The sequence below is a fragment of the Danio aesculapii genome, chromosome 18, assembly GCF_903798145.1.
Source record: "Danio aesculapii chromosome 18, fDanAes4.1, whole genome shotgun sequence".
Classification (NCBI taxonomy): domain Eukaryota; kingdom Metazoa; phylum Chordata; class Actinopteri; order Cypriniformes; family Danionidae; genus Danio; species Danio aesculapii.
Genome location: NC_079452.1, coordinates 24,236,233 through 24,261,770, shown reverse-complemented (window position 1 = coordinate 24,261,770; position 25,538 = coordinate 24,236,233). Strand labels below are relative to the sequence as shown.

At 39.8% G+C, this 25,538-nt stretch overlaps 1 protein-coding gene across 2 annotated transcripts in view; it reads left to right on the top strand.

Annotated features, from left to right (window-relative positions):
- The window catches only part of LOC130245246 (thrombospondin type-1 domain-containing protein 4-like), a 72,521-nt gene that overhangs the window by 31,008 nt on the left and 15,975 nt on the right, over positions 1-25,538 (top strand). For both annotated transcript variants that reach the window (XM_056477872.1, XM_056477871.1), the window contains exons 8-11: positions 17,966-18,170; positions 18,618-18,793; positions 22,768-22,867; positions 23,674-23,856. In XM_056477872.1, coding sequence (XP_056333847.1) covers positions 17,966-18,170; positions 18,618-18,793; positions 22,768-22,867; positions 23,674-23,856 — 664 coding nt within the window. The remainder of the gene's footprint in view (positions 1-17,965; positions 18,171-18,617; positions 18,794-22,767; positions 22,868-23,673; positions 23,857-25,538) is intronic.

Here is a 25,538-nt window from a genome sequence, read left to right as displayed (position 1 = left end):
GTTAACAGATAAATCAGACTCTCTTACAATTATTGAGCAGCAACAGATGATTTCTACCTAGAAGTGCTGAAAAGTGATTGTTTACATCAAATATTAGCAATTTATTATGCATATATCAAGTAAAAATACTTAAAAGTTTGTTTTTTAGCAACTTATTTTATTCATTATAATATTCAGAATGGGAGTCACGGTGGCTCAGTGGTTAGCACTGTCACCTTACAGCAAGAAGGTAGTCTCGGCTGGATCAGTTGGTGTTTCTGTGTGGAGTTTGCATGTTCTCCCCATGTTGGTGTGGGTTTCCTCCAGGTGCTCCAGTTTCCCCCACAGTCCAAACACATGCGCTATAGGGGAATTGATCAACTAAATTGGCCATAGTGTATGAGTGTGAATGTAAGAGTGTATGGGTGTTTCCCAGTGTTGGGTTGCAGGTGGAATGGCATCCGCTGCGTAAAACATATTCTGGATAAGTTGACAGTTCATTCCGCTGTGGTGACCCCTGATTAATATAGGGACTAAGCTGAAGGAAAATTAATTTATAAATGAATATTCAGAATGTAGATATTAACTAATTACGTGTGGTTGTTAGAGGGTTGCTAGGCAGTTTGGGTAAGTTGCTAGTCTGTTTTGGCTGGTTGCTATGTGATCTCTAGAGTGTTCTGGTTTAATGCTAGAGTATTCTGAGTGTTTGCTAGACTGTATTTTGTTGGTTGCTAATGTATTTTGAGTGTTTGCTAGGCTGTTCTGATTGATTGGTTATTAAGGTATTTGAAATGATTGTTCTGGTTGGTTGCTAGGGTAAATTGGGCAAGGCTCTCATGGTTGGTTACTAAGATAAATTGAGTGGTTGCTAGGTTGTCCTGGTTAATTGCTATGGTTTTTTAAGTGGTTGCTAGACTGTTTTTGTTGGTTGCCAGGGTATTTTAAATTGGTTGCCAGGCTGTTTTGATTGGTTGCTATGGTATTTTGAGTGGTTACTAAGCTGTTTTGTTTGGTGTCTAGGGTATTTTGAGTGGTTGTTAGGTTGTTCTGGTGGTTGCTAAATTATGTTGAGTGGTTGCTAGGCTGTTTTGGTTGGTTGCTAGGCTGTCCTGGTTGGTTGCAACAATATATTTGAAGGGTTGCTAGGTAGCTCTGATTAATTGCTATGATATTTTGAGCAGTTACTAAGTTGTTCTGGTTGGTTTCTGGGGTATTTTGAGTTGTTGTTAGGTTGTTCTGGTTGGTTGCTAAAGTATTTTGAGTGTTTGCTAGGCTTTTCTGGTTGGTTGCTAATGTATTTTGAATGGTTGCCAGGCTGTTCTGGTTGGTTGTTCTGGTATTTTGAGCAGTTACTAAGCTGATTTGTTTGGTTTCTAGGGTATTTTGAGTAGTTGTTAGGTTATTATGGTTGGTTGCTAAAGTATGTTGAGTGGTTGCTAGGCTGTTTTGGTTGGTTGCTAGGCTGTTCTGGTTGTTTGCTAAAATATATTTGAATGGTTGCTAAGTTGTTCTGATCAATTGCTAATGTATTTTGAGTGGTTGCTAGGCTGTTTTGCTTTGTTGCTGATGTATTTTGAGTGGTTACTAATCTTTTCTGGTTTGTAAATGATGTATTTTGAAAGGTTGCTAGGTTGTTCTGATCAATTACTAATGTATTTTAAGTGGTTGCTAGGCTGTTTTGCTTTGTTGCTAATGTATTTTGAGTGGTTACTAATATGTTCTGGTTTGTTGATGATGTATTTTGAATGGTTGCTAGGTTGTTCTACCAATTGCTATGGTATTTTGAGTGGTTGCTTGGCTGGTCTGGTTGGTTGCTAAGATATATTTGAGTGGTTGCTAGGTTGTTCTGATCAATTGCTATGGTGTTTTAAGTGGTTACTAAGTTTTTTTTAAATTACTAAGGTATTACTAAAATACTAAGGTATTTTGAATGGTTGCTAGGCTGTTCTGGTTGGTTGCTAATGTATTTTGTATGGTTGCCAGGTTGTTCTGGTTGGTTGCTATGGTATTTTGAGCAGCAGTTACTAAGTTGTTTTGTTTGGTTTCTAGGATATTTAGAATAGTTGTTAGGTTGTTCTGGTTGGTTGCTAAAGTATGTTAAGTGGTTGCTAGGCTGTTTTGGTATGTCGCTAGGCTGTTCTGGTTGTTTGCTAAGATATATTTAAGTGGTTGCTATGTTGCTCTGATAAATTGCTATGGTATTTTGAGTGGTTGCTTGGCTGGTTTGGTTGGTTGCTAAGGTATGTTGAGTGGTTGCTAGGCTGTTTTGATTGGTTGCCAGAATGTTCTGGTTTGCTAAGATATATTTAAATGGTTGTTCTGATAAATTGCTATGGTGTTTTGAGTGGTTACTAAGTTGTTCAGGTTAGTTTCTAGGGTATTTTGAGTTGTTGTTAGGTTGTTCTGGTTGGTTGCTAAGGTAATTTGAGTGGTAGCTAGGCTGTTTTGCTTTGTTGCTAATGTATTTTGAGTGGTTTCTAAGCTGTTCTGGTTTGTTGGTGATGTATTTTGAGTGGTTGCTAGGTTGTTCTGATTAATTACTATGGTATTTTGAGTGGTTGCTTGGCTGCTCTGATTGGTTGCTAATGTATTTTGAGTGGTTGCTATGCTATTCTGGTTGGTTGCTATAAAGGTATTGCTGTCTGATTGCTTTCTATGGTGTTTTTCTTCCTGTCTCTTCAGTTAATGAATGATATTTATTGTCAAAAGCACTTTAAAAATAAACTTGAATTGAATTGAATGGCATTTGAGAGTGCTGTGTCCTCTTTCAGTGTGTAGGTGTGACTATCAGCTCTAGTGCTACAGTACGGCTGAGTTAAAGTTTGTACATGTTTGTGTTTGTGAGTTTTTCTGAGCGTGCAGACCAGTAGTCATCTGTTTACCAAGTCTGAAGGTAATTAAAGCGGCTCCAGTGCTGGATTTACCGTGGTGAAGCAGTGGCTGTTATCTCAGGCATTATGAGCTCTGTGGTTTCGCTCTTAAAGTGCATTTGTGTGACACATGCAGACGGTCTCGTCCTCCACATGGGGTCCACATGAGCCCAGCAGGACAGAGGAATGCGACTCGCTGGCGAACACACACACAATTACACACATAATTCACACTAGCACAGCCTGCTCACACTGGATTGAGTGCTGGGGTAAAGTCTTTGTCATATTAATTCATATACAGCTGAAGTCAGAATTATTAGCCCGTCTCTTTATTTTCCCCCAATTTTAAATTAACAGAGAGAAGATTTTTATTCAGCACATTTCTAATCATAATAGTTTTAATAACTCATCTCTAATAACTGATTTATTTTCTCTTCACCATGATGACAGCACATAATATTAGACTAAATATTCTTCAAGACACTAGTATTCAGCTTAAAGTGACATTTAAAGGCTTAACTAGGTTAATTAGGGTAAAGTTAGGGTAATTAGGCAACTCATTGTATAACAGTGGTTTATTCTGAAGACAATCCCAAACTGGGGGGCTAATAATACTGACATTAAAATGGTGTTTAAGAAATTAAAAACTGCTTTTATTCTAGCTGAAATAAAACAAATAAGACTTTCTCCAGAAGAAAAAACATTGGAGGAAATACTGTGAGAAATTCCTTGCTCTTTTAAACTCATTTGAGATATAGTAGCTCACAGTAGGGCGAATAATTTTGACTTCAACTGTATATACAGCAGGCTTGGGCAATATCCAAATTTTGATACCGTCAAACCTCCTCCCTATTTTACCTTGGTATCCGGTAATACCAGGCATAATTAAAATAATTATGCTGTAAGGCTCAGACAGCATCACCAAACTGTTGGCTTGTGCCTAAACCATTCAGAAACCGAATGCCGTATATGCGACCTTAGGTTGGCGGTCACCTGTTTGTCTTCTTCCTATTAGAGATCTGTGCATGACGCTCTCTCTCATTCACACACACACACACATAAACAGCATCCACGCGGATGCGCACGTGCTCTGGAGCTCGGGAGCGATATTGTTAGCTCGCGCGCCCGCTCCCTTTCAAATTACACCAGAGTTACCGACCGCTCCCGCGCTTAATTCGGAAATTTATTTAGATAAATCGGAAATTTATCTTGCACCGCAAGATCGGGTCCCCTGGTACAGCAGCGGGAATGCAAACCTCTAGTTCGTATTTATCACGTCTCCCTTCTCGTTCGGTCAAAACCGGAAATACTGCCAAACTGCAGGTCACTTGGTGTGTGACTCGCCATCTTACGTCACCTCTCTCTCTCCTGATGACAGTCACGCATACGCATTTATAGGCATTAAATAAATATTTATTATTTAATACTTGTCTCCTATTTAAGTGCATTGTTTTTATGACAGAATAACCAGCCTGATCTCACGAGAAAATGAATTTGTACGAATTCGTAAGAGTTCAGTCGTTCGAAATTGTACGATTTTAAAAAGGAGGCGTGGCACCTAACCCCACCCCTAAACCCAACCGTCATTGGGGGATGAGCAAATCATTCGAAAATGTACGAATTAGATCGTACGAATTCATACGAATTAGCCATTAAATCACAAAGTTACGAATTGCGGTGAGATTGTGTTGGTATAACGGTATTGAAACTGACACCGTTGCTATTTTTAGATCCCGCGGTATACCATATTACCGTATTACCACCCAAGCCTAATATACAGTTGAAGTCAGAATTATTTACCCCCTTTGAATTTATTTTCTTTTTAAAATATTTCCCAGATGATGCTGAATAGAGCAAGGAAATTTTCACAGTATGTCTGATAATATTTATTCTTCTGGAAAAAAGTCTGATTTGTTTTATTTCGGCTAGAATAAAAGCAGTTTTTAATTTTTATGAACCTTTTTAAGGTCAATATTATTTGCCCCTTTAAGCTATATTTTATTTCGATAGTCTACAGAACAAACCATCATTATACAATAACTTGCCTAATTACCCTAACCTGCCTAGTTAACCTAATTAACCTAATTAAGCCTTTAAATGTCACTGTAAGCTGAATACTAGTGTCTTGAAGAATATCTAGTCTAATATTATTTACTGTCATCATGACAAAGAGAAAATAAATCAGTTATTAGAGATGAGTTATTAAAGCTATTATGATTAGAAATGTGTTGCGAAATCTGTCCTCCATTATACAGAAATTGGCAAAAAATAAATAAACAAGGGTCTAATAATTTTGACCTCAACTATACATATACAGGATAGTTGAGGGTCGGAAAGTGAAACTGAACTCCTAGTTTTAGAGCACAGTAACTCATTCATTTAATCTATATTTCTATTGCGCTTTTACAATGTAGATTGTGTCAGAGCAGCTGAACACAGAAGTTCTAGTAAACTGAAACTGTGTCAGTCCAGTTTTCAGAGTTGAAGTTCAGTTTAGATCAGTTCATCGGTGTGCAGCTCCAAAAGTCCCAACCAAACAAGCCAGAACAAACTTCACCAATTGAGCAAAGTGAGGGGAAAAAACCTGGAGAGAAATCAAGCTCAGTTGGGCACGACCATTTCTCCTCTGGCCACACTTCTTGTGCTGAGCTGCAGTCTAGGCGCTGGAGTTTGGAGAGTGCTGGACGTCCATCGTGGAGAACTGCAGGTGTGAGAGATCACTGGCTGGTGTTCAGGCTAGCCCACAAGATCAATGCAGAGACTCGTCTGTCACTGGGGTCTTTCAGGAATCAGTTTCATGCACTCCCCTCGTCCATGACCACCACAGCATATGCTCAGGATACGGCCTGGTCCAGGATTATGATAATTGATCAGTATTGTGTAGTTCCTCCTCATTACTGCATCAGCTGGTCTTGGGAATGACAGATCTGAGTCCTGCACAGCGGCCAGAGGGATTTTGAGCTGTTCTTCAGAATAGTGTTCAGGTCACTACATAATGCTGCTGGAGGAAAACCTTTCCTGACTTGCTCCTCCAAAACATCCCAAAGTGCTCAATAATGTTTAGGTCTGGGTATTGAGCAGGCCATGGCAGATGTTCAACTTCACTTTCATGTGTCATGTTTTCAAATGTAGTCTTCTGTATTCTATAGGCATTGGTTCTGATGAGGAAGGGGTCAAAAACAGGACAGAAAAATTAAATATTATTTACTTCTAAATTATGATGTGTTTGATGTACAAACGTTGATAAGTTAATTTCAGAGAACAGTACAAAAAAACAGGAATTTAATGACTGCTGCAACACACTCAAATTGGTCTGGGTTGTGTTTATACTGCAGATTCACATTCATTCATTCATTCATTCATTCATTCATTCATTTTCCTTCGGCTTGGTCCCTTATCAGAGGTCACCACAGTGCAATGAACCACCAATTATTCCATCATATGTTTTACACAGTGAATGCCTCTCTAGCTGCAACCCAGTACTGGGAAACACCCATACACACACACACACACCCACACACACACTCATACCCTATGGCCAGTTTAGTTGATCAGTTCCCCTATAGCGCATGTGTTTGGACTGTGTGGGAAACCGGAGCACCCAGAGGAAACCCACACCAACACGGGGAGAACATGCAAACTCCACACAGAAACACCAACTGACCCAGCCACGACTTGAACCAGCGACGTTCTTGCTGTGAGGCGACAGTGCTAACATTGTGCCGCCCGTCAAACGTCTGATAATCATATTAGCTGCAATTGTTAGTATCCTAAACTCTTCTTTCTGCAGTCATATGATGAAATGACAGTCAGATGAAATATGACAGTGTGCTGGTGGATGGACATCTGCGGCTCTGCTTTATGCAACATCTCCACGAGTTCCCACGATGCACCAGGAGCAGGAGCCAGAAGCTTATGGACAGGTTGGAAAGCTTTCAAGCAGCTCTTTCCATCAGTTCAGTGTTTCGTTCTCAAAGCCAACAAACTGACATGGGGAGCTCTCAGATCTCAGATCAGTGCGTCTGCCCAGAGCCTGATACAGCATCATGTGTGGCGTCTGAAGGCTGAAATCAGTACAGCATCATTATAAAATCATCATGCCGGACAGATGGAGATGTACAGCACTAATCTCCTCGGTAGAGCAACCTACTCCCATGCGGAAGTTCGCCGGTTCTATACCAGCTTGGGGCAGGTTGGGTACATTAGGACTGGCGGGGTTACATTGGTGCCGTGACCTGGATGGGAGTGAGGTTTAGGGGGAGTGAGTGTCACGGAGCCCAGCTAGTAAGTGCTGTGCAGGTAAACCTCACTCCTCTGATCTCTAAAGGTGCTTTAGCGACAGACGCTAGAGGCCATGGGCTTTAGCCTCCTTGGTAGAGCAACCGACTCCCATGCGGAAGGTCGCCGGTTTGATACCAGCTTGGGGCGGGTTGAGTGTAGTAGGACTGGCGGGGTTACATTGGTGCCGTGACCCGGATAGGGGTGAGTGTAACGGAGCCCAGCTAGTAAGTTCTGTGCAGGTAAACCTCTAAAGGTGCTTTAGCGACAGACGCTAGAGGCCATGGTCTTTAGCCTCCTTGGTTGCTGTTTGACTGACTGACTGACCGACCGATCAACTGACCCACCCTCCTCCTTCCCTAAACCCAACCAACACGTTTCAAAAGCAATCCAGAAAAAGAAAAGTCCTCGTCTGATTTTTACTACGTTTTCAGAATTTACCACATTCTCACTCTGTTATTTACTTTATTTTTTAGATTCTGTTTTTGTCTTACCTGCTGTCTGGCACCGTTCTTCACCAGACTCGAACCCCGTCATCATGGTAAACTCCTCTCTGCATCTCAAGTCCGCCGACGTATATGGCAAGCTAACGGGACTAACCCGTTACAGCGGGAAAGCCATCCATAAGTTGTCAGCTGGTAAGCGCGAAAAGGAACGGCGTCATACTGCCCTGTAGCGTTCGTTTAAAAAATAAAATGCTGACATACACACCTCTGGCTACATAATTCACAATCTCCAGAAACGTATATAGGGCTACGTTTTCAGAATCAGCTTATGTTGGTCCAGTTAAAGTGGAATAACAGTTTAACTTAAATTCCTCATATCACTTTAAACCACGAAACATCTGATTCTTTTATCTTAGTTTTAATACAGTAACAGAAACCTCAGGTTAATATTAAGCATTTCTTTCAAGTTTATTATTATTATTATTATTTAAAAACAGAAAATACAGTTTGAACAATGTACAATACATAAACCTTCTTAGAGTGCAGGCAATAACAATCAATTATTAACAATAAACAATAAATAAATACAACAATAAATACATAAAAATGCAGACATACATCATCGCATTGTCGTTCATTTAGAAATATATGCAGCGCATCTGTGTATATACTACTGCAAAGTGTTCTCGCGCTCCGCCATCTCACAATATAAATATAAAACAAATAAACTCTGCTTGCCATAGTTTACAGAGGAAACATGTATTGTTACAGCTTTATTATAAATGGTATGTGATTTATTTTGAAAGTTTAACTGTTTCTGTGCTGTTTAGCGCTCCTCTGTGCGTTCAGAGAGAGAGAGAGAGATCACATTACATACGGTTCTTCCACTGACCTCTTTCTGTGGATTTTTCCATGGTTTTTGTTCTCCTTTTTGATTTAAATATGCTTTCCCAGCATCCCTCAAAGCCTTCCTTACTCTGTCCTTTCATTTGTTCATGTCGGCTCTCCTTTTTTTGCAGAAGATTTGTCTTTTAATGTCTGAAGCGGACATGACAGCTATTCTTCTTAGTGGGCATAAACAGTTTTATAAACGCGTGACACTATTTTGTTTAATGTTTAAAATGCAGACTCATGGTCACGTGAAAATATCCCCAAACTGTTTCTGTATACAAAGTTCACACAAACAATTAATGTCACATGGTTATCTAAGTATTTATTTGAGAATTTTATGCACTCAATTGACAAGGCAAGATTCAGAAAACAGGGCAAGGCAATGCTTCATAATGCTACAGGAAATAAACAAGACTCAGCAATGTGTATGGGAATGTGAGGTGTATAAATAGTCCAAGTAATGAGTCAATCATGAGTTTCAGCTGTGTGTGTGTCAGTGTCTGAATGATTGCATACTGCATGTTTTCCAGTAATCTGCAAAGCCTAGCTCGCTGGTGATCATGACTGATAATTAGGGTAAAGTTAGGGTAATTAGGCAAGTCATTGTATAACAGTGGTTTGTTCTGTAGACAATCCTAAACAAATATTGCTGAAGGGGCTAATAATATTGAGCTTAAAATGGGTTTAAAGCTGTTCTCTGGTTATTTAAAGTGCTTTTTATTCTCACCTGTAAGCCGCTTTGGGAAAATGCATAAATGAATAGATTTAATAATACGGTAATGATGCATCAATAAAGGGCTTGAAATGTAAGTTCAGGTGTGTGTGTGTGTGTGTATGTGTGTGCGTGTGTGTGTGTGTGTGTGATCCATCGAGGTCTCTCGTTCTGTGTGTGTGTGTGAAGGTGCTTTTGTTTGAATTCGTCCATTATGGAGTGTAAAATAGCCAGTAACCATAGCCGGCGGGTCAGTCCTGCTGCCAGCTTCACTCCCAGCCAGTTCAAAGAGCTTTTACTGTAGACAGACTTCAGAAAGAGGAGATTATATTTCAGGCCAGACACTGATCCAACACTGCAGCTGAAACGCAAGAGATTTGGTGTTTCAGGCCGTCATGCATCCAACTGTGAAACCTGCATCATGATGAAAAGATGCTCTCTAGCAGAAACCAGTGTAAAGATTGATGATCTCCAGTATAAACCAGTGTAAAGATTGATGATCTCTAGTGTAAACCAGTGTAAAGATTGATGATCTCCAGTATAAACCAGTGTAAAGATTGAAGATCTCCAGTATAAACCAGTGTAAAGATTGATGATCTCCAGTATAAACCAGTGTAAAGATTGATGATCTCTAGTGTAAACCAGTGTAAAGATTGATGATCTCCAGTATAAACCAGTGTAAAGATTGATGATCTCAAGTGTAAACCAGTGTAAAGATTGATGATCTCCAGTGTAAACCAGTGGAAAGATTGAAGATCTCAAGTGTAAACCAGTGTAAAGATTGAAGATCTCAAGTGTAAACCAGTGTAAAGATTGAAGATCTCAAGTGTAAACCAGTGGAAAGATTGAAGATCTCAAGTGTAAACCAGTGTAAAGATTGAAGATCTCAAGTGTAAACCAGTGTAAAGATTGAAGATCTCAAGTGTAAACCAGTGTAAAGATTGATGATCTCCAGTATAAACCAGTGTAAAGATTGATGATCTCCAGTATAAACCAGTGTAAAGATTGAAGATCTCAAGTGTAAACCAGTGTAAAGATTGATGATCTCCAGTATAAACCAGTGTAAAGATTGATGATCTCCAGTATAAACCAGTGTAAAGATTGATGATCTCCAGTATAAACCAGTGTAAAGATTGAAGATCTCAAGTGTAAACCAGTGTAAAGATTGATGATCTCCAGTATAAACCAGTGTAAAGATTGATGATCTCCAGTATAAACCAGTGTAAAGATTGAAGATCTCAAGTGTAAACCAGTGTAAAGATTGATGATCTCCAGTATAAACCAGTGTAAAGATTGATGATCTCCAGTATAAACCAGTGTAAAGATTGAAGATCTCAAGTGTAAACCAGTGTAAAGATTGATGATCTCCAGTATAAACCAGTGTAAAGATTGATGATCTCCAGTATAAACCAGTGTAAAGATTGATGATCTCAAGTGTAAACCAGTGTAAAGATTGAAGATCTCCAGTGTAAACCAGTGTAAAGATTGATGATCTCCAGTGTAAACCAGTGTAAAGATTGAAGATCTCCAGTATAAACCAGTGTAAAGATTGAAGATCTCCAGTGTAAACCAGTGTAAAGATTGATGATCTCCAGTATAAACCAGTGTAAAGATTGATGATCTCCAGTATAAACCAGTGTAAAGATTGAAGATCTCAAGTGTAAACCAGTGTAAAGATTGATGATCTCCAGTATAAACCAGTGTAAAGATTGAAGATCTCAAGTGTAAACCAGTGTAAAGATTGATGATCTCCAGTATAAACCAGTGTAAAGATTGATGATCTCCAGTATAAACCAGTGTAAAGATTGATGATCTCAAGTGTAAATCAGTGTAAAGATTGAAGATCTCCAGTGTAAACCAGTGTAAAGATTGATGATCTCCAGTATAAACCAGTGTAAAGATTGAAGATCTCAAGTGTAAACCAGTGTAAAGATTGATGATCTCCAGTATAAACCAGTGTAAAGATTGATGATCTCCAGTATAAACCAGTGTAAAGATTGATGATCTCAAGTGTAAATCAGTGTAAAGATTGATGATCTCTAGTGTAAACCAGTGTAAAGATTGAAGATCTCAAGTGTAAACCAGTGTAAAGATTGATGATCTCCAGTGTAAACCAGTGTAAAGATTGATGATCTCCAGTATAAACCAGTGTAAAGATTGATGATCTCAAGTGTAAATCAGTGGAAAGATTGAAGATCTCAAGTGTAAACCAGTGTAAAGATTGAAGATCTCAAGTGTAAACCAGTGTAAAGATTGATGATCTCCAGTGTAAATCAGTGGAAAGATTGAAGATCTCAAGTGTAAACCAGTGTAAAGATTGAAGATCTCAAGTGTAAACCAGTGTAAAGATTGATGATCTCCAGTGTAAACCAGTGGAAAGATTGAAGATCTCAAGTGTAAACCAGTGTAAAGATTGAAGATCTCAAGTGTAAACCAGTGTAAAGATTGAAGATCTCAAGTGTAAACCAGTGTAAAGATTGATGATCTCCAGTATAAACCAGTGTAAAGATTGATGATCTCCAGTATAAACCAGTGTAAAGATTGATGATCTCCAGTGTAAACCAGTGGAAAGATTGAAGATCTCAAGTGTAAACCAGTGTAAAGATTGAAGATCTCAAGTGTAAACCAGTGTAAAGATTGAAGATCTCAAGTGTAAACCAGTGTAAAGATTGATGATCTCCAGTATAAACCAGTGTAAAGATTGATGATCTCCAGTATAAACCAGTGTAAAGATTGAAGATCTCAAGTGTAAACCAGTGTAAAGATTGATGATCTCCAGTATAAACCAGTGTAAAGATTGATGATCTCCAGTATAAACCAGTGTAAAGATTGATGATCTCCAGTATAAACCAGTGTAAAGATTGAAGATCTCAAGTGTAAACCAGTGTAAAGATTGATGATCTCCAGTATAAACCAGTGTAAAGATTGATGATCTCAAGTGTAAATCAGTGTAAAGATTGAAGATCTCCAGTGTAAACCAGTGTAAAGATTGAAGATCTCCAGTGTAAACCAGTGTAAAGATTGAAGATCTCCAGTGTAAACCAGTGTAAAGATTGATGATCTCCAGTATAAACCAGTGTAAAGATTGAAGATCTCAAGTGTAAACCAGTGTAAAGATTGATGATCTCCAGTATAAACCAGTGTAAAGATTGATGATCTCCAGTATAAACCAGTGTAAAGATTGATGATCTCAAGTGTAAATCAGTGTAAAGATTGATGTTCTCCAGTGTAAACCAGTGTAAAGATTGATGATCTCCAGTGTAAACCAGTGTAAAGATTGAAGATCTCCAGTGTAAACCAGTGTAAAGATTGATGATCTCCAGTATAAACCAGTGTAAAGATTGAAGATCTCAAGTGTAAACCAGTGTAAAGATTGATGATCTCCAGTATAAACCAGTGTAAAGATTGATGATCTCCAGTATAAACCAGTGTAAAGATTGATGATCTCAAGTGTAAATCAGTGTAAAGATTGAAGATCTCCAGTGTAAACCAGTGTAAAGATTGATGATCTCCAGTATAAACCAGTGTAAAGATTGAAGATCTCAAGTGTAAACCAGTGTAAAGATTGATGATCTCCAGTATAAACCAGTGTAAAGATTGATGATCTCCAGTATAAACCAGTGTAAAGATTGATGATCTCAAGTGTAAACCAGTGTAAAGATTGAAGATCTCCAGTGTAAACCAGTGTAAAGATTGATGATCTCCAGTGTAAACCAGTGTAAAGATTGAAGATCTCCAGTATAAACCAGTGTAAAGATTGAAGATCTCCAGTGTAAACCAGTGTAAAGATTGATGATCTCCAGTATAAACCAGTGTAAAGATTGATGATCTCCAGTATAAACCAGTGTAAAGATTGAAGATCTGAAGTGTAAACCAGTGTAAAGATTGAAGATCTCCAGTATAAACCAGTGTAAAGATTGAAGATCTCAAGTGTAAACCAGTGTAAAGATTGATGATCTCCAGTATAAACCAGTGTAAAGATTGATGATCTCCAGTATAAACCAGTGTAAAGATTGATGATCTCAAGTGTAAATCAGTGTAAAGATTGAAGATCTCCAGTGTAAACCAGTGTAAAGATTGATGATCTCCAGTATAAACCAGTGTAAAGATTGATGATCTCCAGTATAAACCAGTGTAAAGATTGATGATCTCAAGTGTAAATCAGTGTAAAGATTGATGATCTCTAGTGTAAACCAGTGTAAAGATTGAAGATCTCAAGTGTAAACCAGTGTAAAGATTGATGATCTCCAGTGTAAACCAGTGTAAAGATTGATGATCTCAAGTGTAAATCAGTGTAAAGATTGATGATCTCCAGTATAAACCAGTGTAAAGATTGATGATCTCCAGTATAAACCAGTGTAAAGATTGATGATCTCAAGTGTAAATCAGTGTAAAGATTGATGATCTCCAGTATAAACCAGTGTAAAGATTGATGATCTCAAGTGTAAATCAGTGTAAAGATTGATGATCTCTAGTGTAAACCAGTGTAAAGATTGATGATCTCCAGTATAAACAAGTGTAAAGATTGATGATCTCCAGTATAAACCAGTGTAAAGATTGATGATCTCCAGTATAAACCAGTGTAAAGATTGAAGATCTCCAGTATAAACCAGTGTAAATATTGATGATCTCAAGTGTAAACCAGTGTAAAGATTGAAGATCTCAAGTGTAAACCAGTGTAAAGATTGATGATCTCCAGTATAAACCAGTGTAAAGATTGATGATCTCAAGTGTAAATCAGTGTAAAGATTGAAGATCTCCAGTATAAACCAGTGTAAAGATTGATGATCTCTAGTGTAAACCAGTGTAAAGATTGAAGATCTCAAGTGTAAACCAGTGTAAAGATTGATGATCTCCAGTATAAACCAGTGTAAAGATTGATGATCTCAAGTGTAAATCAGTGTAAAGATTGATGATCTCCAGTGTAAACCAGTGTAAAGATTGATGATCTCCAGTATAAACCAGTGTAAAGATTGATGATCTCTAGTGTAAACCAGTGTAAAGATTGAAGATCTCAAGTGTAAACCAGTGTAAAGATTGATGATCTCTAGTGTAAACCAGTGTAAAGATTGATGATCTCAAGTGTAAATCAGTGTAAAGATTGATGATCTCTAGTGTAAACCAGTGTAAAGATTGAAGATCTCCAGTATAAACCAGTGTAAAGATTGGCAGAACATCATCAGCTGTCGTTCATCAGCGGCCCTGAAGAGAATTTCAGGAATGCTGAATTCTGTGTTTTGGTGTTTCTCTGTGTGCCAAACCGGCTGGATGTCCCACAGAGAGAGAGAGAGAGAGAGAGAGAGAGAGAGAGAGAGAGAGACAGGCCATGTCCACACTAATACATTGTCATGTAAAAGTGCATATTCTTCTCTCCGTGTCAGCCTTCTGCCCACACTGAGAGGTGTTTTTAGGAAAGGAAAACATGTCTTTTTAAAAACGCGGCCGGTGTAAGGGTGGCACTGTGGCCTCACAGCAAGAAGGTCTCTGGTTTGAGCCTCGGCTTCGTCAGTTGGCGTTTCTGTGTGGAGTTTGCATGTTCTCCCTGTGTTCGCGTGTGTTTTCTCCGGGTGCTCTGGTTTCCCCCACAGTCCAAAGACATGTGGTACAGGTGAATTGGGTAGGCTAAAATGTCTGTAGTGTATGAGTGTGTGAATAAGTGTGTATGTGTTTCCCAGTGATGGGTTGCGGCTGGAAGGGCATCCGCTGCATAAAACAAATGCTGGATAAGTTGGCGGTTCATTCTGCTGTGGTGACCCCTGATTAATATAGGGACTAAGCTGAAAAGAAAATGAATGAAGGAAGTATAACCGTAAATATAACTTCACTGAAAAAAATTATTCAAAGATGATTCATTGGATTTACTCAATTTTTTTATGTTAAGTGGTTGTAAACTATTTAATTGGGCTGAATTTAAAGAAACAAATTAAGTTGAACATTGCTCAATTTAATTTGTTTGTTTAAATTCAACACAAATAAATTGTTTGCAACAGTTTTGCATGCAACACTTTTTTCAGTGTATAGTAAAATAGCAACATTTGAATTGGAACGTTATCCAAACTCTGGTGATTTTTAGTGAGATGCTAATCGTCTAATCCGATTCAATGATCTATGCTAAGCTAAGCTAACTGTGCTCCTGACAGACCCGGACATTGGTAAAACTCTACTGTATAACTCTAGCAGAGCTGCAAAATGGTTTTCCCCAAAAGAGTGGAGTGTTTCTTTAAATGCGCAGCGCTGTGTGTTTGCGTCCTGTAATGTTGTCTGGCTCTTCTGGACAGCTTTGACAGCAGGTCAGATGTGCAGCAGGGGATTATGGGTGTTTGTGTCTACACCTCCCACCGGCTCTCTGGCTCTGCTTTCTCTCCTGTCCTTTTCTTTTCTCTCTCCATCTTTCTGCACCTGTTCACTTAACCCGGGATTTATAGAGCGCTGAAAGTAAAATATATTCCCCGTCTCCAATGCTGACGTCTGATGAATGGCCGTTTCCGCTCACATCTGATGTACAGAAGCTGTCCAAACCATTACTGCGTTACAGTTGACTTATACTACACTGTATGAAATATCCCTAAATTAGCAGTTTTCTCTGTTTTGTGCTTCGTGTTTTTATTTTTCCCTGTTTATTTCTGCTTTTGAGTTGGATTATGGGATCTTGATCATTCTTCCTACAATTTTAACCCTTGAAAAGTTGTAATAAGTGACTTTTCTGCATCTGTAATAGTGTGCAGTGCTATATTGTGTGTGTTGGGGTTGTATATTACGCTACAGAATAATAACCTTGTAATAAACTGCAGCACATTTTCTCTTATTTTACAGACTTATTTCACTAGATGTTATTTGTTTCTTTCTTATAATTTTTCAAATTTCTAAAATATCAGTAAAAGTCACCTCGTTAAACTGTAGAGTTGAATTTACAACATCAAAAGTGTCCAAGCATCACCCTCCCGCTCTCCCTCGTGAAGCCAATACGGAAGTAACTGAAACTGCAATTCATCGACTGGCCACTGGGGGCTGGCTCCAGGAACTCCAGATTTCCACTGACTGCAATGCTAAATTGGCCAGCTTTACAGCTGATAAAACATGTTTACAGCCTGCTACAAAAGATGGTTCTGGTTCAAACAGCTAATATTACCCTTCATGACAACAGTGAGGGGGTGAATTTATTTATAACTCATCTGTTTCATTTTTATACAGTTATATTAAGCCTGCATAATTAAGGGCGTGGCCGCTTGAATGAAAGCTAGGTCTCCCTGGTCACCGTCACTTCACCTCAGCTGATTCCGGCTGATTAGCTGCTGAACTCGGCTTATTCATCATATTTTTGTGTTGTTTTATGTGCCTTTACACAGTCAGTTGCCTTTTGGGATTATTTCCTACATTTATCAGATGATATGGAATGCTGTGTGCACTTAATTGTGCTCACAAACCATTCAAGTGTCCTCCATTTCCCAGCTGAGTAAAATTATTCAATTCAATTCAATTCCCCTTTATTTGTATAGCGCTTATACAATGTAGATTGTGTCAAAGCAGCTTCACATAAAAGGTCACAGTAAATAGGAACAGTGTAGTTCAGTTTGTAGTGTTTAAGTTCAGTTCAGTTTAGCTCAGTTCAGTGTGGTTTAATAATCACTACTGAGAGTCCAAACACTGAAGAGCAAATCCAACGATGCGCAGCTCTACAGATCCTGAACCATGCAAGCCAGTGGAGACAGCGGAGAGGGAAAAAAAACTTCACTAAAGGCGGAAGTGAAGAAAAAAAACCTTGAGAGAAACCAGGCTCAGTTGGGCACGATCATTTTAATTTCTCCACTGGCCAAACGTCTTGTGCAGAGCTGCAGTCTCAGTGGCGGAGGCTGGAAGCTGGCCTCAGCGAAGACTCGTCTGTCTCTGGAGCGTCACAGGAATCAGTTATATACTTATATACAGTGCTTGACATTAACTTTTTTGATCACCGGCCACTGTGGGTAGTAGTTTTCCTACGTAGCCACTCTGCATTTTCACTAGCCACAGTTTTATTGTTGGGAAAATATATTTTATACACATAAATATGAGTTTGACATGCTAAAATCACTTGATTTAGATTTTGCGTTCTCTCCACATGCCTCCTCATTCATTTCACTTTGTGTGTGGTGTATGAGCTCAATAATCATGAGCATAAGCGGAGCTACAGACGCCTGCTGGTATTTTGCTTAGACAGGCTTTTCTTTGGGAGAAACTCTTAATACTTCATTACCTGCGACTCGTTTATGTTCTGAACACATGTGCTGGGTTGTACACTATATCAATAGTGAGCTGAGGAAGTTTAACCTCCCAAAGGAGCTGCTGAAACAGTTCTACCCCTCCATCATTGAATCAGTCATCTGCACATCAATAACTGTCTGGTTTAGCTCAGCTACTAAATACGATCTCCAAAGACCACGTCGAATAGTTCGGACTGCTGAGCGAATCACTGGTACAACCCTTCCTACTCCCCAAGAACTGTACTTATCCAGAGCGAGCAGAAGGGCTGCCAAAATCACTCTGGACCCCTCACACCCAGCACACTGCCTCTTTGAACTGTTACTTCACGAGGGAGAGGGGGGGGGGTGATGCTTGATAAATACAAATAAATATACATACATTTAAAAACATCTAAATATATAAAAAAAGGATTTAAAATGCTGAGGACTGTTAAACGTGTCAGGGACAAAAGTGCACTGAAAGATGAATATTGAGAAGCAGTGTGTGTGTGTCTGTGTGTGTGTGTGTGTGTGTGTGTGTGTGTGTCTGTGTGTGTGTGTGTGTGTGTTCAGAGCGCAGGCTGCGATGACCTCCTGGGCTCCGGGAAGGTTGCAGACCGCTGTGGAGTGTGTGGTGGTGATAACAGTGCATGTCAGCTTGTCTCCGGACTCTTCCAGCACAGCCTGTCCAAAGTGGGCTACCATAAAATCATCGAGATCCCACCCGGAGCCACCAAAATCAACGTCACCGAGATGCTGAAGAGCAGGAACTACCTGGGTGAGTGGAGGAAAACTGTGTGTGTGTGTGTGTGTGTGTGTTGTAGAAGATCAGATGTCAGCTCTGCAGGATTAAAGCAGACGAAGACCAATCTTTCCTCACGGTGTGTGTGTGTGTGTGTTTGCCTTCTGAAGATTTATTAGCCACAGGATTCAATAAACTTCCGTATAAACACTTCACAGACCGTCTCGGGTCACTGAATATGTGTGTGTACAAGTTTTTATATCCCAGTGGGGACACCCAGTCAGAATGCAGTATAGTGATGTAACAGTGCAGTGTTTGCTGTGAGGGTTGAGTTTAGGGGGAGACCAGAAAATATACAGTCTGTACAGTACAGATATGAGGAGACAGACCATATAACGTGTGTGTGTGTGTGTGTGTGTGTGTGTGTGTGCGTGTGTGCGTGTGTGTGTGTGTGTGCGCGTGTGTGTGTGTGTGTGTGTGCAGCTCTGCTCAGCCGGTCTGGTCGGTCCATCATTAATGGGAACTGGGCCATTGACCGTCCAGGAATGTATGAGGGAGTGGGAACCATGTTCACGTACCGGCGACCCAACGAGATCAGCAGCACCGCAGGAGAGTCACTACTGGCCGACGGGCCCACCAATGAAATCCTGGACGTATACGTGAGCAATAAGACAACTCAACACAACACAACTCAACAAAACACAACTCAACACAAATCAACTCAACACAACTCAACACAACACAACACAACTCAATACAACTCAACACAACACAACTCAATACAACTCAACACAACACAACTCAACACAACTCAACACAACACAACACAACTCAATACAACTCAACACAACTCAACACAACACAACACAACACAACTCAACAAAACACAACTCAACACAACTCAACTCAACACAACTCAACACAACACAACACAACTCAACACAACACAACACAACTCAACACAACACAACACAACACAACACAACTCAATACAACTCAACACAACTCAACACAACACAACTCAACTCAACACAACTCAACTCAACTCAACTCAACTCAACACAACACAACTCAACACAACTCAACACAACACAACACAACTCGACACGACACGACACGACACAACTCAACTCAACTCAACTCAACACAACACAACTCAACACAACTCAACACAACACAACTCAACACAACACAACACAACACAACACAACTCAACACAACACAACACAACACAACTCAACACAACTCAACTCAAAACAACTCAACACAATTCAACTCAACTTAACACAACTCAACACAACTCAACTCAACACAACACAACACAACTCAACACAACTCAACACAACACAACTCAATTCAACTCAACTCAACACAACTGAACACAACATAACACAACACAACTCAACACAACACAACTCAACACAACTCAACACAATTCAACACAACTCAACACAACTCAACACAATTCAACACAACTCAACACAACTCAACTCAACACAACTCAACTCAACACAATTCAACACAACACAACTCAACTCAACACAACTCAACACAACTCAACACAACACAACACAACTCAACACAACTCAACACAACACAACTCAACACAACTCAACACAACACAACTCAACACAACTCAACACAACACAACTCAACTCAACTCAACACAACACAACACAACACAACACAAACTCAACACAACTCAACACAACACAACTCAACACAACACAACACAACACAAACTCGACTCAACTCAACACAACTCAAACACAACACAACTCCAACTCAACAAATCAACACTACTCAACACAACTCAACTCAACTCAACACAAACTCAATACAACTCAACACAACGCAAACACTACTCAACACAACTCAACTCAACTCAACACAACTCAATACAACTCAACACAACTCAACTCAACTCACACAACCCCTCAACACAACACAACTTAACTTAACACAACTCCAACACAACTCCAACTCAACATAACTCAACCAACAATTCAACACAACACAACTCAACTCAACACAACTCAACTCAACACAACTCAACACAACTCAACTCAAAACAACTCAACACAATTCAACTCAACTTAACACAACTCAACACAACTCAACTCAACACAACACAACACAACTCAACACAACTCAACACAACACAACTCAATACAATACAACCGAACACAACATAACACAACACAACTCAACACAACACAACTCAACACAACTCAACACAATTCAACACAACTCAACACAACTCAACACAACTCAACACAACTCAACTCAACACAACTCAACTCAACACAATTCAACACAACACAACTCAACTCAACACAACTCAACTCAACACAACTCAACTCAAAACAACTCAACACAATTCAACTCAACTTAACACAACTCAACACAACTCAACACAACACAACTCAACACAACTCAACACAACACAACTCAATTCAACTCAACTCAACTCAACTCAACACAACTGAACACAACACAACTCAACACAACACAACACAACTCAACACAACTCAACACAATTCAACACAACTCAACACAACTCAACACAATTCAACACAACTCAACACAACTCAACTCAACACAACTCAACTCAACACAATTCAACACAACACAACTCAACACAACTCAACACAACTCAACACAATTCAACACAACTCAACTCAACACAACTCAACACAACTCAACACAATTCAACACAACTCAACACAACTCAACTCAACTCAACACAATTCAACACAATTCAACACAACTCAACACAATTCAACAAAACTCAACACAACTCAACACAATTCAACTCAACACAACTCAACACAACTGAACTCAACACAACTCAACTCAACACAATTCAACACAACACAACTCAACACAACTCAACTCAACACAATTCAACACAACTCAACTCAACACAACTCAACACAACTCAACACAACTCAACTCAACACAATTCAACACAACTCAACTCAACACAACTCAACACAACTCAACTCAACACAACTGAACACAACACAACACAACTCAACACAACACAACTCAACACAATTCAACTCAACACAACTCAACTCAACACAATGCAACTCAACTCAACACAATTCAACACAACACAACTCAACACAACACAACACAACTCAACACAACTCAACACAACACAACTCAACACAACACAACTCAACACAACACAACACAACTCAACTCAACTCAACTCAACTCAACACAACTCAACACAGCACAACTCAACTCAACACAACTCAACACAACACAACACAACACAACTCAACTCAACTCAACACAACTCAACACAGCACAACTCAACTCAACACAACTCAACACAACACAACTCAACACAACACAACACAACACAACACAACTCAACTCAACACAACTCAACTCAACACAATTCAACACAACACAACTCAACACAACACAACTCAACTCAACACAACACAACTCAACACAACTCAACACAACTCAACTCAACACAACACAACTCAACACAGCACAACTCAACACAACACAACTCAACACAACACAACTCAACACAACACAACACAACTCAACTCAACTCAACACAACTCAACACAGCACAACTCAACTCAACACAACTCAACACAACACAACACAACACAACTCAACACAACACAACTCAACACAACACAACACAACTCAATTCAACACAACACAACTCAACACAACACAACACAACTTAACACAACTCAACACAACACAACTCAACACAACACAACTCAACACAACACAACACAACTCAACTCAACTCAACACAACTCAACACAGCACAACTCAACTCAACACAACTCAACACAACACAACACAACTCAACTCAACTCAACACAACTCAACACAGCACAACTCAACTCAACACAACTCAACACAACACAACTCAACACAACACAACACAACACAACATAACACAACACAACACAACACAACTCAACTCAACACAACTCAACTCAACACAACTCAACACAACACAACTCAACACAACTCAACACAACTCAACTCAACACAACTCAACACAACACAACTCTACACAACACAACACAACACAACACAACACAACACAACTCAACTCAACACAACTCAACTCAACACAACTCAACACAACTCAACTCAACACAACTCAACACAACACAACTCAACACAACTCAACACAACTCAACACAACACAACTCAACACAACACAACACAACACAACACAACACAACACAACTCAACACAACTCAACTCAACACAACTCAACACAACTCAACTCAACACAACTCAACACAACACAACTCAACACAACTCAACACAACTCAACACAACTCAACTCAACACAACTCAACACAACACAACTCAACACAACACAACTCAACACAACTCAACACAACTCAACACAACTCAACTCAACACAACTCAACACAACACAACTCAACACAACTCAATACACCACAACTTAACACAACACAACACAACTCAATACACCACAACTTAACACAACACAACACAACACAAAACACCACAACTCAACACAACTCAACACAACTCTGTGTGTGTGTGTGTGTGTGTGTGTGTGTGTGTGTGTGTGTGTGTGTGTGTGTGTGTGTGTGTGTGTCAGATGATCTACCAGCAGCCCAATCCAGGTGTTCGTTATGAGTTCATCATGCCGTCAGATAATGCTGTTGATGCTCAGCGGCCGAAAGACAAACACCTGCACTGTAAGTAAACACACACACACACACACACACACACACACACACACACACACACAGCTCTACTTCTGTGCTTTTGTTTTTAAACTCAGTGTTTCTGTTGCTAGTTCACATTGTTGTTATTAGCTGAATAATTCATCTGTTCAAGTGAATCCACTGAATGCGGCTGTGTGGCTGCGTCTGAAATCACACACCTCCATACTACAGGGCAGTGACTCTCAAACCTTTCACCAAGTACCACCGTGATGACCAGTATTGAAATACAGTAGCGTAGTAGGCCTAATTCGATACTGGTGCTAAATCGATACTTTTGAAACGATACCAGTGCCAAAACGGTGCCTGAACCGATACTTTTGAGCCACAAAATTATGGTGGATGACTCTGAATGTCTCAGCATTAGGGCTGTAGTCACATGGTCAAGAAACTCGGGCTCTGGGCTCTTTTCCTGGTCTGCTTCCTGCTCTGCTCCTCTCCTCCTCTGGAGTCTATCTTCTCTGACTCTACTGCAGTCAGGCTAACATCTGAGCCTGCTCTCTTTGTCTCTCTCTCCCTCCCCCTGTGTCTCTCCTTCTACCTCTGGTAACTTTATATAAACATATGCTGGATAAGTTGGCGGTTCATTGCGCTGTGGCGACCTCTGATGAATAAAGGGACGAAGCCGAAGGAAATTGAATGAACAGACAAACGTGTATAGCAGATAGAGTCGCAGGTACTTCAGGTGCATGATTTAGGCATGATTGTTTTGTTTTTGGTGCCACAAACACACTTTTCTTTAGTTTTTTCTTTATTCCTGAAACCTTTCTGCTCCACAGTAAGTGTGCTGAAGCCTGAGTCTGGCTCTGATGTGAGCAGTCAGTCGACTCTGGACAGTCGAGAGGGGTCAGGGGTCAGATTCAGTCCTGCTGTTCCTGATAACCATCTTCCATCAGAGCGCAGCAGAGAGTATAACTGGAAGCTGAGTGGCAGCAGCGACTGCAGCGCCTCCTGTGGCAGAGGTACAGTACTGCATTACTGTTCATTAACTACACTGCAAAACAGGCTTTTCTCACTGAGAGTTTTCGTCTTGTCTCAAGTCTAAATATCTACAGATTCTTAAATCAAGCATTTTCTGGACAAGCAAAACATAATGTCTTGTTTTCAGAAATAATGAGACAAAATGAAGAGAGTTTTCCCTTAAAACAAGCTAAATAATCTGACAGTGGAGGAAGCAGAATAGGAGAAACGGAAGGAAAAATAAGTTTAGTCATTGGGTTTGTAACTAAATATTGTTAGGTTTGTTATTACAATATTTAAGTAAAAACTTTTGATTATTTGTTTGACTGAAAAATAAAGAATTTAAAGAGCCCCTATTATACATGAAATAGGGTCATAATTAGGTTGTAAGGGTCTCCAACAACAGTCTAATATGCATGCAAGGTCAAAAAACACTTTCATGGTCTTATAATCTGCATTTATTTTTACCTAATTATCCCAGCGACTCCCATATGAATCGTTCAGCGCGAAGCTGATTGGACCGATGACAGCCTGTTGCGATTGGTCGAAACTGACAGTAATCACCTCGCCTTTATGGATGCGCCGGCCTTGCACACACATTACCCTCACCGTTCGCCTAGAGCGCCAGTTCAGCTTGCTGGATGCAATTTAGACACCTCGAACCTGAGCTGAACTATTTTGAAACTTGACCGTTGCATGTGTGTAAACAGCTGACGATCCGTAATCAAAGCGGCACGCGTCGCGTTTTCAACGTGGCTTTACACGCGATATGAGAATATAGCGAGTTAACCTGATACAGAACACGCGGTTACAAGTAACAAAACACAACTAAATACATAATTTGCAAGCTAGAGTAAACGAGGCAATAATTTTAATCGCACGTACTTACACTGGTGAAATGGGGGTAGAAACTGATCCATGATGCACTGATCCATGTTCTGACAGTCTATACTGATCCTTCCTTTAACAAACCGATGAAGTCTTCTTTTTAAGCATGTAGTATCCAGAAGCACTCGATCTGCTCAAGGCTGGGCTATATTGCTGATGTTTCATCTTTGATTAGACTGTCAATAATATCTATCTGCACAGCGTGACTTCATTCGACCGGTGTCTGTGTGTGTCTCTGTGTGTGTGTGAGACTTTTTTTTCTGTTAGTGGGCGGGGCCGCAGGTTTCAAATCTCCCGGGTTTGCGCGCGCAACTACTTGTGTTTCGTAGCTGCGTCTTCACGAAACACCTAATGACTCGTTATCAAGACGACTCATTTGAAGCACTATGAGTCGACTCTTTTATAGATGAATCAATAGTTTTTAACACTGTACACTTACAGATTTAAGCCTTAGCTGGATATTTCACTTCACTTAGAGCTGTGTGACACACTACATGGAAGAGCATTTTCAAAAACCCATAATATGGGCTCTTTAAAGAATTTGTTGTGAATTTCAAGGCACCAAAACTGTTGTGAAATTCTAAGACGAGCCAAAAACCAGGGAGATCTTCGGGTCATTTCAAAGCAGAATCCTTTAATGGGAAGTCGCTGTAGTGGCGTTCATCGAAAGATCCCTGTCTTGGTACAGCAGACACTCAGGCTCCGTTTACACTAATACGTTTTAGTTTTAATACGGCGTTTTACAATAAAAAACGATCCGCGTCCACACTAGTGTTTCACTAGTTGTTTCTAAACA